The sequence below is a fragment of the Armigeres subalbatus genome, chromosome 1, assembly GCF_024139115.2.
Source record: "Armigeres subalbatus isolate Guangzhou_Male chromosome 1, GZ_Asu_2, whole genome shotgun sequence".
Lineage (NCBI taxonomy): Eukaryota > Metazoa > Arthropoda > Insecta > Diptera > Culicidae > Armigeres > Armigeres subalbatus.
Genome location: NC_085139.1, coordinates 277,303,910 through 277,317,077, shown reverse-complemented (window position 1 = coordinate 277,317,077; position 13,168 = coordinate 277,303,910). Strand labels below are relative to the sequence as shown.

Genomic DNA, 13,168 nt, shown 5'->3' with positions numbered 1-13,168 from the left:
ATGCAGCGTATCCGCTTGACGTGTGCTGTTTCTTCAATGGAACCAGCGGGATGCGAATTGCCTTAATGCAGCATGCGACGAACCAGTGACGAATGCCACCCAATTGCGAAAATTATTATTAACTCTCTTGGCCCTGATAAGATGATGATGATGATGATACTACCATCTATTGTAGCAAGGCACCTGCCGATAGCACTGGCCATATCTGACAAACAATTTGATCATGATTATATTATTGTTTGTATTTCATCAAACTCCTGTATGAAGGGCCAAAAATGGGTGGGGTGGTTCCATAAGCAGAGACACTTATGCGAATCCACGGGATGAATAAAGAATCTCCTTCCAGAAGAAAGTTTGTACATACAATAACATAATCTAGCCCTCGATTCCCAGATTGACCCAATAGATGGGGAGAAGAGCCCGCCCTTTATCCACGAGATGTTAACAATAGGAAGTTGGCGATTCCACTCTTCCTATCCAAATCGCTTCAATCGGGTGCCCTGATGGTTTTTTTATGTCATATATGTAATCATGTAGTTTGAATATCATTTGGTAAATATACATAGTATAATGGAATTCTCTCACCAAGTTTCAATTAGACCTTTCTTCAACACCAGCTAGTTTTAGTCTTCAGAGATGCAGAACCAACAGTTCGTCAAGCAATGTCCTGGTTTAAATCGGGGAATATGCTTCGTTCTGGTTCAACGATCGCGAAAATAGGCTTGATTTCCATCAGCACGAAGTTGGTCGGCGACGCCATGCTGCGCTTGTTGAGGACAATCACGATCAGTGAGTTGGCAGTCAGTGTAATTAGGATGAAGATGGGAGTACAGTAGCCGTAGAGTAGCACACTGTAATTGAGGATTGTTTCACAGGACACGTCCAAATAGGAAACGTTGCCGTACATTCCCATGCCCCTCTGGTAGTAGTCGTCGCCGTACGGAAAAGTGCCATTGTGGCCTTCTACATAACCAACGGCTGGTCCATTGACATAGAAGAAGTCAGTCTCATTTTGCACCTCTACCGGATTGTAAATGCCAGGGTCTCGAGGAGTACATTGTGGAGGTTGTGATGTTCTCACCCAACAAGAGTGCCCTCTGTCGGTGTTGAAGGCTATGCAATTGTTGTTTAGTCGCGGTGCTGTCATCATCGTTACCATCGAAGTAATATAGCGTTCGATCGCCTCCGCTTCCGGATCCTCCGTTTGCAGCCAATGTCGAACTCACTCAAGACATTAGAGGCATCACCAGCACTAGCAGCATAAATTCTCCGTTACTGTAAAACAAGCTCACAAAGTGTTTTCCCCATATTCACTGAAAAAATCGTGACAGCAATTTTGAACTGCTGCCATCTACGCGCACTGCCTACTCAGTCATTTTGTAAGGTCATTTTGATAAGGGCCGAAAATTAACTCCTTTCGGGGAACTGGTTGACCGAGGGTGTTTCTTTACTCGAAACCAAAACACACACACACGCGATTTCTTCAAGAACATTGCAGTTCTTTCTCTTGATTTTCTTCAACTTGTTTCGGCTCGATACCAATGCCGGCCGGTCTCGGCTCAACACTGATGCCGGTCGGCCTCAGCTCTTCATTGATGCCGGCTAGTTTCGGCTCGACTCTGCTGCTGCTGCCAGTATCTCCTCGGCATTGCTGCGGTGTCGGGTCTGTAGAATGGGCTGCTTCTGGAACATTTTCTGCGGCTGTACTGGCATGCTTTGGCTGATGGTGGCCTCGGCGCTGCCGGGCCGAAAAGCGGATGATGCGGACGATGCTGTTTTGCGAAAAGTTGCGAGTGCTGTCGAATCGATGCTGCTGTGGCTTTGCTTGTCCCGGTTAGAATGAAAGAAAAAAATCGTTTTGCGCTATTTTATGCCTTCTCAGCAGACCCAGCGGCAGCTCATTCGCTGGTATCTTCACCAATCAGAACGCGGTAATGGATACTTTGCATTGAAAACAGTTTTAGGCCTATTGAAACAAGCTCTTCGTGTCTAATCAATGATGAATATGAAACGTGTACTTATAATCTTTTGATTAAGGGATTTGTTGTATAAATCTGTTCAGTCAGATGGACGCTATTCACCTTCAAAATCTTCTATTCCAGCGTAACGCTCTCGATGCCAAAATATTGAAATGACACCCGGTATAGTGAAGAAAGACATAAGTCCTACGTCAAAATTAACCTTCAAAAATGTTCTTCAGAAGTTCAAATTATCCTATGCTGTGCTGTAGGATCTGTCAAAGTTAACAGCGCCGGTTGTCTAGTTCTTATTTCTTTACTTGGATTCATCTATACCATTGTAAATCAATTGTAAATCGATTGAACGGACGAACATCAATCGCAGCGGCAGTGTCGGTAGCGATCATCTTGTGTCGTCGAGAGCAGCAGAGACGATGCAAGTCTCGTTTGGATTGGTAATTTTGCTGTCGGAGATTTTCTTTACAAGATTGGGACCATCGTTTCCTCAAGTGACAAGACATTTCGAAATGATTCGAAATGAAAATATTTTGTCATGGTTTCTTCAGCATAGCATAGGAACTCAGAAGCCGGAGCCGAAGCTCCGCCTTTTCGATGGATACCGATACCGTTATAAACCACTTGTTGGCTCCTCCTTCACATTTAGGGATGAATGACCGCCTGAGTTAATATCCCTCAAAAACAAACCATCATCATCCTTCACATTGACCAATCAAGAGGAAATAATTTGTCACATGTAATCAATGTTTTGAGTTTCAAACTCCGCCTTTTTGGTATTGTTAGCGTTGTATGCCGTTCTTTGGCACCACCTTTTTATCGACCGATATCGTAAATCACTTAGAACAAGAATAATCATCAACTTTCTACCAATCTTTTAGAAGTAGCGCAAAATACATTAGCTGTTTAGTTAATGTAAATAATGAAACAAATATGACCAAATGCCCATGATAGCTCTCTATTTCGAGAACATTTTCCCAAATTGTTCTCGAACAACTTACACTCAATATATAAATTTCAGGAATCAATTTCATAGATATTTTTAGGGCTATTTTTATAAAAATATGCCCAAATCTCTCACATATTGGAAGAAGAAAACGGCGATATCATTATTATTACCATTTTCGTGACCAATTTAGAAAAAATATTTTAAAACAGAAAGCTACCAATCGATGTTTTATTTAATGTTAATATTTTTGTCATTGATGAAAATATGAAAAAAGATAATTCTTTGACATCTAGAGATGACACCATTATTCTCCCTGTCGTTGGATGTTGGTTCCCTGCCGGCTGGTCAAGATAAAATTTAAGCCGGAACTGACCTCGCATGAGCCATGATTTTGTCATTATATCAGAACAACTCTAGCCGAAGCTCCAACCCTTTGATGAATAAGACCATTGTAAACCGCTTGTTGGCTCCTCCTTCACCTAGACCGACCAAACGAAAATGTCATGTTGTGAATTACAGACTGTCTGTCAGCGTAATTTACCATTTGTAGCACCATCTATACTTCAACCAACACTGAAAACTACGTCGAACAATAATAATCAAAAATGTTCCAGCAATCTTTTAGAAAGTATCAAAGAGTCATTTTTCTACATATTTTTTATCAAATATCAAATAAATCCAAAATTCAAATAAATCCAATAGATAAAAAATCGATTCATAGCATTCCGTTTTGGGATATTATTAATTGGCCACGAAAATCTTGAAAATCTGCTACTTGCGTATAACATTTTATCTCTAGAAGATTGAATTTGGCGCAAAAGTACTATTTTTAAAGCGAAAGGTATTGAAAGCTTTAATATTAAACTCTTTAGTAAGTATCAGTGGCTCTCAGAAGAACCGTTTGCTTTGATGGCATACATTTTCTATCTCCATCTGTTGCGTCATGTTGCAGTGGACTGTGAAACTGAAACTGGGTGCTCTGGGGTGTGCGACGTGTGGTGGTTCCGCAATGGAACCAGCGGGATGCAAACTGCCTTAATGTAGCGACCGACGAACCAGTGATGAATGCCAACCAATTGCGAAAATTATAAACAACTCTCTTGGCCCTGATAAGGGCCGGAAATTAACTCTTTCAAAAGCAACTGGTTGACCGTGGGAGTTTCTTGCTCGAAACCAAAACTCACACCAACGATTTCATCTAGAACACCGCCGTAAAAGCGACGAATTCCAACCTATTGCGAAAATTATCACTAACTCTCTTCGCCCTGATAAGGGCCGGAAATTAACTCTTTCAGAGGAAACTTGTTGACCAAGGGAGATTCTGGCAGGAAACCATTCTAGAACGTTGTAACTTTTTCTCTTTTTCTCTCTTCACCTTTCTCTGCTCAACACTGATGCCGGCCGGTCTCGGCTCAATACTGATGCCGGCCGGTCTCGGCTCAATACTGAGGCCGGCCGGTCTCGGCTCGTTTCTGCTGCGGGTCTCTGCTCGGCACTGTTGCGGTGTGTGGTCTAGGCTGGGCTGCTTCTTCTGCTGCTGTGTTCCACTTGATGTTCGTCAAAAAACTGATTCATGGTGCTGGGTAGCACCCCGGTTTTATTCATCGTTGATGATAATAATATCCCGTTGGAGGTTCTGAACAGAATGAGAAGGGAAAATTGCGTCACCCTCTTTTATGGCTTGTTTTGGTGCGCAGTTGCAGCTTATCCGCTGGCGTCTGCACCCATCAGAATCAAGCGAACAAATGACGCGAGGAACAAGCGGCACCCATATTTATAGGTTTCAGTGCAGCCAATGTTTTGCTTCGAAAACAGTTTTAGGCCTATTGAAACAAGTTTTTCGGGTCATATCAAGTATGAATATGAAAGGCATACTTGAGATCTGTCGATTAAGGGGTTTTCCGGAGAGATCCGTTCACTGTGACAAACGCTATTATCATTCAAAATCTTTCAACACAGCGTAACGCGGTCGATTTAGAAATATTGAAATGACACCCGGTATTGTGAAGAGAGACGTAAGTCCTACGTCAAAAATAGTACGCCCATGTCTTTTTTTACACGGTTTTTTTTGCGAGGTTTTTTTTACACGGATTTTCGAATTAACGCGGTACCCAGATAAAAATTTTCTAAGTCTTTTTGAATGGAAAATACTTAATAATTTTATGGATGTGGGAACGATTGTTTTGCATAAGTATATGTATAAAACTGCATACAATATGGGTATTGCCGGAATGGATTCGATGAGTAGATGCCGGAAATCGATGTTTGGCGCCATTTTGGAATTCAAGATGGCCGACTTCCGGTTTGATAAAAGGATCGGAAACCCATGCAATATGGGTATTGCCGGAATTAGCTCGATCAGTAGAAGCCGAAATCGATGTTTGGCGCCATTTTGGAATTCAAGATGGCCGACTTCCAGTTTGTTATAACGACCGAAAACCCATGCAATATGGATATTGCCGGAATGGGCTCGATGAGTAGAAGCCGAAAATCAATGTTTGGCGCCATTTTGGATTTGAAGATGGCCGAATTCCAGTTCATTAAAACGACTGTTAACCCCTGGAATATGAGTATCGACGGAATGGGCTCGACGAGTAGAAGCCAGAAATCTATTTTCCGCCATTTTTGAATTCAAGATGGCTGTTTTCCGGTTTGATAATACGACCCTTTCAATACCAATGTCCGGAAACCATTATAAGAATTCCTCCTGCATTTCTTCCAGAAATTCCTCCGGGAGTTCAATCGAGTGTTCCTCAAAGAAATTTCTCCGGAAGATCCTCACAAAAAAATCTTCGGGAGATCCTCACAAAAAATTCTTCGGGAGACCCTCACAAAAAATTCTTCGGGAGATCCTCAGAACAATTTTTTAGAAAGTTCCTCAAAGGAATTCCTCCAGAAGTTCCTCCAGGAATTCCTCCAGAAGTTCCTCCAGGAATTCCTCCGGAAGTTCCTCCAAGAATTCCTCCGGAAGTTCCTCCAGAAATTCCTCCGGAAGTTCCTCCAGGAATTCCTCCGGAAGTTCCTCCAGGAATTCCTCCGGAAGTTCCTCCAGGAATTCCTCCGGAAGTTCCTCCAGGAATTCCTCCGGAAGTTCCTCCAGGAATTCCTCCGGAAGTTCCTCCAGGAATTCCTCCGGAAGTTCCTCCAGGAATTCCTCCCGAGGTTCCTCCAGGAATTCCTCCGGAAGTTCCTCCTGGAATTCCTTCGGAAGTTCCTCCAGGAATCCCTCCGAAAGTACCACCAGAAATTCCTCCACCAGTTCCTCCAGGAAATCATCCAGAAATTTCTTCATAATTTCCTCCAAGAACTCCCCTGGATATTCATCTAGAAATTCCACCGGAAGTTCCTCCAGGATGTCCTCCGAGAGTTGCTCCGAGTGTTCCTCAGAGAAATCTAGCTTAACTTTTAACGGGACCTAAGTAACATTTGTTTTCATTATATAATTTGAATATTGCAATCCACAGACAAATATGAAAGCTTTTGATTGCAGTACTCAAATTAATTAATTTAAAAAATGTTATTTTGCTCCTTTTGAAAAGTTAAGCGAGAAATTCCTCTAGACGTTTCTCGAAGAAATTTCTTCGGAGGTTCCTCAGAGACCTTCCTCCGGAAGTTGCTCGAAGGAATTCCTCCGGAAGCTCCTCAAAGGAATTTCTCCGGAAGATCCTCAAAGTAATTCCGCCGCAAGTTTCTCAAAGGAATTCCTCCGGAAGATCCTCAAAGGAATTCTGGTGGTCCCATAGCGTAGTTGGCTATACGTTCGGCTTATAAGCGAATGAACATGGGCTCGATTCCCATCTCCTCCACCAAAGCCTCGTCAGTCACCGGCAGCGCAATCCTACCGGTGGCGTTTGGGGTCACGCCTCACGGACTAGTCTGCCTGACAACAACTGTTAAAACTGATCTCGAAGGCATTCCTCCAACGTACTTCGATATTAATGGCAACCGAACAAAGCAACGATCATTGGATTCACCATATGGACAAATGGACACAAGGACTCACGATGATATCGGCAACGACAACAATATCGAACTACAGGTATCCATAGATTCTATACAGCAGAATACTACAGTATATCACGGTTCAGTAGCGCTTAAGAACACGGAATGCCTACTAAATAAATATATGAATAAAAAAATCCTCCAGAAGTTCCTCAAAGGAATTTCTCCGGCGTTTTTTTTCCTGAAATTTCTCCGAGAATTCATGCGGAAGTTCCTCAAAGATTTTTCCGAAAGCTCCACAGGAGATTTATCCGAAGTACCTCCAGGAAATCTTCTGAAAGATTCTCCAGACACTCTTCAAGAATTCCTTCCATAAATTCCTCCGATGATTCCTGCTGAAATCCCTCCTTACTACAAAAAAAACTAGAAAAAAAAGCGCCAAGAATGCAAGCTTCTAATGAAAATAAAATTTTACTTAATTATGCTTCTCGACGGGACAAGCGTGCATGGGTGGACTCGCTTGCCGACGAAAGGGAGAGAGAGCCACAGCAACCCGGGACATTCGCCTCCTCTACGATATCTTACAACGCTTAAGCGGGGCGAAGATGAATGCAACGATGCCTGTGAAAGACGCGAATGGTCAGTTATTGTCCGACCTTTTTTCAAGTGCCAACCAGGCCACCACCACCTCAGCATGATCTGCCCTGGATTCGACATGTAACGCGCGTCAACACCGGAGCGCCATCACTGCTGATGACGTTGAGCTTCTCGCTCAACGGCGCTCTGATATGCAAGTAAGCTCAACGACTTTGCCAACTCCTCTTCCGCAGGTTTAGTCATCAACGTCAACAAAACCAAATCGTATGACGTAAACACGACAACCTCTTCCAGTTTTAAAGTAGTTGGAAAGTTCGAATATTTTGTTAGCCATGTGGCGTCAGACGGCGGTACCAAGATTAACATAGGCGCACGGATCAAGAAAGCAAGGGCTGCCTTTGCGAATTTAAGTAGTATCTGGAAGAACAGGTAGATATAACGCATCAAAATCCGAATTTTCAACTCTAACGTGCAATGGCGTTTCCCTAACCTCAATCTACCTGTGCACTGAGTTTAAATTTAAAGAATTGGTGTGCGGAAATGCCTAGAATAACTAGATTTTGATTAGTATAAACGACTCTGATAATTTCTCTTCCATTTGGGCTGTCAAAATATCAAAATTTTCGCTTTTCGGATAAGTGCCCAGGTAAAAAGTGAGGTTACGCGACGCCACTGCTAACTGTACTGTTATACGGTTGTTTATCAACAGATGCATACGGTACACAATTTGTGCCTGGTGGTGGCCTCACAACTGGATCTCAAACAATGAGCTCCATCGTCCGATAGTAAGGCAGAGGCCGATAGTAACGGAAACTCGGGATCGGAAGTGGGGCTGGGTCGGCCACACTTCACGAAGGGGCGGAAACGAAATATGCAAACAAGACTGGAACCCAGCGGGACATCGCAGCAGAGGCAAACCCAGAAGCCCATGACGGCTCATAGAAGAAGTCGACCGAAATCTAACCTGGCAACAGGTTAAAGCGATAGCTGGACGTCGCTCAGGATGGAGATCTTTCAAGTCGGCCCTTTGCTCCACCGGAGGCGTACAGGACCCATAAGTCAGAGTCTATTATATAGAGTTGCGCAAAGAGGATCTTCTTACTCTTATTCTGAATGATGCTCTTGTTATTATGTTGAAAACTTTAATTTTTGTTCAACCCTTCAAGTGACTTCACGGGAGTGATCACTTCTAAAGCTTTTTAATTCGATAACCAAAGTCACCTACAGAGTGCAAACACGTGAGTTTCTTGTTGCAACTTTATTGGGGGGTGTATTGAAGTTTTTTGAAGCTGTTTCTAGAACAAATCTAATACATTTCAATTTATGAGTTTTAATTCGCCATAATAATCATCAGGCGATAACAATACTTCCGCCTTACCCGCAATCATTTGTTTACTTTGCTCGATAGGTAGACGGTTTGACAGTTCAATAGGTAGATTTGGCTTCACTCTTTGCGTAACTCTATATATAATAGACTCTGCCATAAGTAAGTAATTAAATAACCTCCATGCTGCTAGATAAAACTGAACTTAACAGTAAAAATCCTCTTCAAAATTGTACAACACCCTTCAACCTACTTCTTTAATAGCTCGACATGGTAGAAAACTGGGAAACATTCGGTGGCGTGGTAAATTTGCATACAGCTGCACGCCGACGCGGCGACGGCATAAGAAAATCACAGATCTAACCGGAAGTCGGCCATCTTAAATTTCAAAATGGCGCCAAACACCAATTTCCGGCTTTCGCTCATCGAGCCCGTTCCGGCAATACCCAGTTTCTAAGTTTTTGTCAATCAAATAGACTGATAAACTTTTCACTTATCAATAAATCTTTTTCAATGAAAAGGACTTAGAAAATTTTTCGATGGAATTTTTTTTACACGGATTTTCGAATTAACGCGGTTTTTTTTTACACGGATTTTCGAATTAACGCGGTTTTTCATACGTTTTTTTGCGAGGTACGTATCCCCCTCGTAAAAAAAAACCTGGGTGTAATATAATTGTTATAGTGCGGTTATTAAAGTGGAAAACTGTTGATTCATCCACTCACGATTACATAATTCAATTCATCAATCAAAAATTAATTTTGGCTGATAAATGCTTGTAATATTGCCAAGACAAATCCAGATCAATATGCCCCGAACACTAATTGTAAGTTTTTTTGGGCACTGCAGGAAGATTAATCTTGATATTACAATTGATGTAAACATTTTAAATTAAGGCAAAATACATATTGAACAAAATGAGTTTCAAAACAAATCGTCAAAAACTGTACCTCACACAAAATTCGGTTAAATTTTAATGGAAACTAACATCAGGAGAGTAACCCCAAACACTTACGACCGGTTCACCATATAGTGAGTGAAACCAAACTTTTGGCCGATGCATACATGTTCTCAGTAAACATTTTGATTTTAGAAAATTCAACAAAACTTTTCCGCCGAAATTTTATTAATGCCTCTCAAAGATGAGTAAAATTGGGTTCCATTCCACTTTTTATTTCGAAATATAAATTCAAGAAAAATGTGTATCTTACATAATATTTTAGTAGATTAAAAAAATTTAACATTATTCGTTTGGAACACCTACGATGCAAGATCTATTCATAATCTATGTACTGAGCTAACAATACCCGAAATCGGATGTAAGACGGCAAAAATAGAGCGAACCAAGAGTGAACCAAAACTTTTGGCCGGGTGTGTATATCTCACTACTCACTTCTCATTTCCCACATTTCACTTCACGTTTTTATTTCTCAATTTTCATTATTCAATTCTCACTTCTCTATCTTCTCACTATCTTGTCAGGTATTAAATTTTATGAGATGTGGGAAATGTATCATTCCTCACTTCTCGCTGTTCTCTTTATGTAATTCTTACTACTCACTCTTCACTACTCGCAGTCTTAGGAATTTTTCTCAACTATTCAGCCAAACGGCATTCAGCGAAATAGCCCGGCACCTATTATGCAACTTGATTGGCGAAAGGGGGGCCGGGGCAGGTTATTGCACTAAATGATATCGAATATTTTCCTGCAAAATTGTGTGATTTTATGACCAAAAGATTAGTGGAACTGTAAACAAATTTCTTATCTTAATTACAAAACACAGCCGAGGTTATCGCGCGTACAACCTGTCAGCGGCCCGAAAGTGTCTACTGAAGTATAGTCTGAAAGTGTAATTGAATGACGATAATGGCTGGCTGATTATACCATTTCATCGCTGGTGCCTTATCGCGGATGCCTTCAAATAAGGCACTTCCCGTTGGTCAATTTGATGTTTTGACGTCAAATTTCAAATTTTGCCGCAAAATCCTTTTTAGGCTGAGAACAGCGGGGGGCGATCGTTAAAACCCAATCTTAATTGCGTGGTAGTGATTATGAATGATGTTGAATGTAGGCCATTTTTGTTTTCATTTAATAAACAATCAGCCTACTACGAAGTTTACCAAACACTTCAGCTTCTGCCAAAACAACAACTTCTTTATCTCTTTCTGCTCTAATAAAAAAAACGAGCCTATAGTGTAGGTTATGGTGGTTTATGGCGTACAATAATAAACCGTAAACAATCAACTTACCTCAATGTCCGGCAGGTCCTTGCTGGTCAAAACACTAGCACAACTCATGCTGAGATGTTTTCCTTATTAATTGCTGGTGGGTAAAGTGTATACGCAAAAAATCAATTGACTGTTTCCATACGACGGTACACTCTCTCTTCGAGTGTGCTAAGAAGTCAATTAATCAGGAAATCTACAAAAAAAAAAACACAAAAATCAAAGTCAATGAACAGCGCCGAAAAACGAAACACCTGGGCGCCAATGTTGCCGTGGCAACCACGCTCACGCGATAACGGCCCACGCGTTGTGCCATTTGTCTAACCCGCTTTTTATGTCGCCGCTTCTCTGAAACCAAAACGCCGAAGCCGATTTTAAACCAACCGAATAAATTTTCCATTTGATACACTCGAAAAAGTTAGTCTTTCCCCCCTTTTTACATGTGCTGGTCGTGTGGGTGTGGGTACTAATCAAGGCAGGGAAAACAAATGTGATAACACAATGTGCGATTTTGATCGGGTGGCCTCGAGAGCGGAAACCTGTTCGCGATTTCATTTCGCCCCTTTGTTCTAACTCGCTACATTGCTTGCGTCGCCGTAATTGTCGCCCGTTGGTAACGTTTCTCGTGTTGGAACTTCCACTGTATCCAAGGAGGCGTAATAACTGGGGAGCTTGCTGCGATCGGATAATTATTAATATTAGCGTACGAATTGAGGCTCCATGGAATCACGTGATGTTATTTGCACGGTTGATTAACGATAAATTTTGATTTCCAGCTGTAATCGGGCTTCCACATTCGTTCTGGCGTTACAGTGCGGAAAGCTCATGATGGCATGAATAATCAGACGCAATTAATTGAATTTTACTTGTTGCTTGTCAGCTATGCGGTACGAAGTCAATAAAAGCATTCACGCGAATATCACCACAATTTAAACCAATCACATATTCGGTTGCATTTATTGTTCTAGTCACATTTGATGTTGCACAGATTCTTAGCTATGTACAGATACAGCGAAACGTGGCATTAGTTCTATCGCACAAGGGACTACTCTTCCCTTTTTCCCGAGCTCTCGAGATTCCTTTCAACCTCAATACCAACCTTCCAAACAGTTCGATGGTCACTATTAGACTGACGGTCTGATGGCAGTTCTCAGTAATAGCTTAGCCGACTTATTTTACAAGCCCGTATCAAGTGGAAGAGCTATTAGGGGGTATGGTATGGCATGCCGTTATCACTGAGCACGGTTCAAAGTTGTGTGCTCTCAGTCTTGCGATGTTTCGGCCTGGGCTTGTATTGAGCTAGCCTAGCCATACTCGGAAAGATAGTTAACGGCTGTTCGCTCTGTGTCCCACCATTCTAAACAGACGCACTCTCCGCTGGGCGGATTGGACGATTGGCTCCCGTATGCGCGGTTCGCTCTAAAGTCTCAAGGGATCATGGGGTGTGTGTGCGACAAAGAAGAAGGTGAAAGGTATAGAGCGGAGGGAATAAAATATTAGTAACATACAAACGACCCTGTTCACTGTCTGTGTCAATACGAAATGGAGATGCATGAAGTTCTTAGCTCATTTGTCGTTTTCTTTTGTTGGACTAACTATTATGAGTCTGATAAGAAAATTATTTTGAGCTTTTTAGTGGAATGTTTTCACCTGTCATAAGACGAGTTTATACAATCCCATTGAATTCCACCACTTAATTGTATCTTGACAGATACGTATTTCGACCTCAAAAGTAAGTAAGTCGAGTCAAGTACGAGACACTGAAGACGGCCTTACTTTTGAGGTCGAAATACGTATCTGTCAAGATACAATTAAGTGGTGGAATTCAATGGGATTGTATAAACTCGTCTTATGACAGGTATTATGAGTCATTAAGAGGAGAGATTGGTATCAAACGCGTTGACCCATACAAAAATGCTTCAACAAATCGAGTTTATCATATTTCTTCGACCGATTCTGTTTTTACACGGATTTTTTTTACACGGCCGTGTAAAAAAAAAACCCATACACAATTATTGCAAAGTTGCTCCATTTTTCATGATTCGTCGAAAAATCATAAGACTTTTTTTACACGGATTTTCAAATTTTGAACTGAAAACTTTTTTTACTTTTTACTTTACTACACATTACACGGAACGCATCCCCCGTGTAAAAAAA

General features: G+C 41.6%; 1 protein-coding gene across 1 annotated transcript in view; it reads right to left on the bottom strand.

Moving 5' to 3' along the window:
* Positions 1-12,224, bottom strand: part of LOC134207626 (dihydropyrimidine dehydrogenase [NADP(+)]) — a 46,764-nt gene extending 34,540 nt beyond the window's left edge. The window contains exons 1-2 of the mRNA XM_062683367.1: positions 12,111-12,224; positions 11,036-11,207 (exon numbers count right to left, since the gene is read on the bottom strand). Of these exons, the coding sequence (XP_062539351.1) occupies positions 11,036-11,083 (48 nt within the window). The 5' untranslated portion in view covers positions 11,084-11,207; positions 12,111-12,224. The remainder of the gene's footprint in view (positions 1-11,035; positions 11,208-12,110) is intronic.
* Positions 12,225-13,168: the final 944 nt, after the last annotated feature.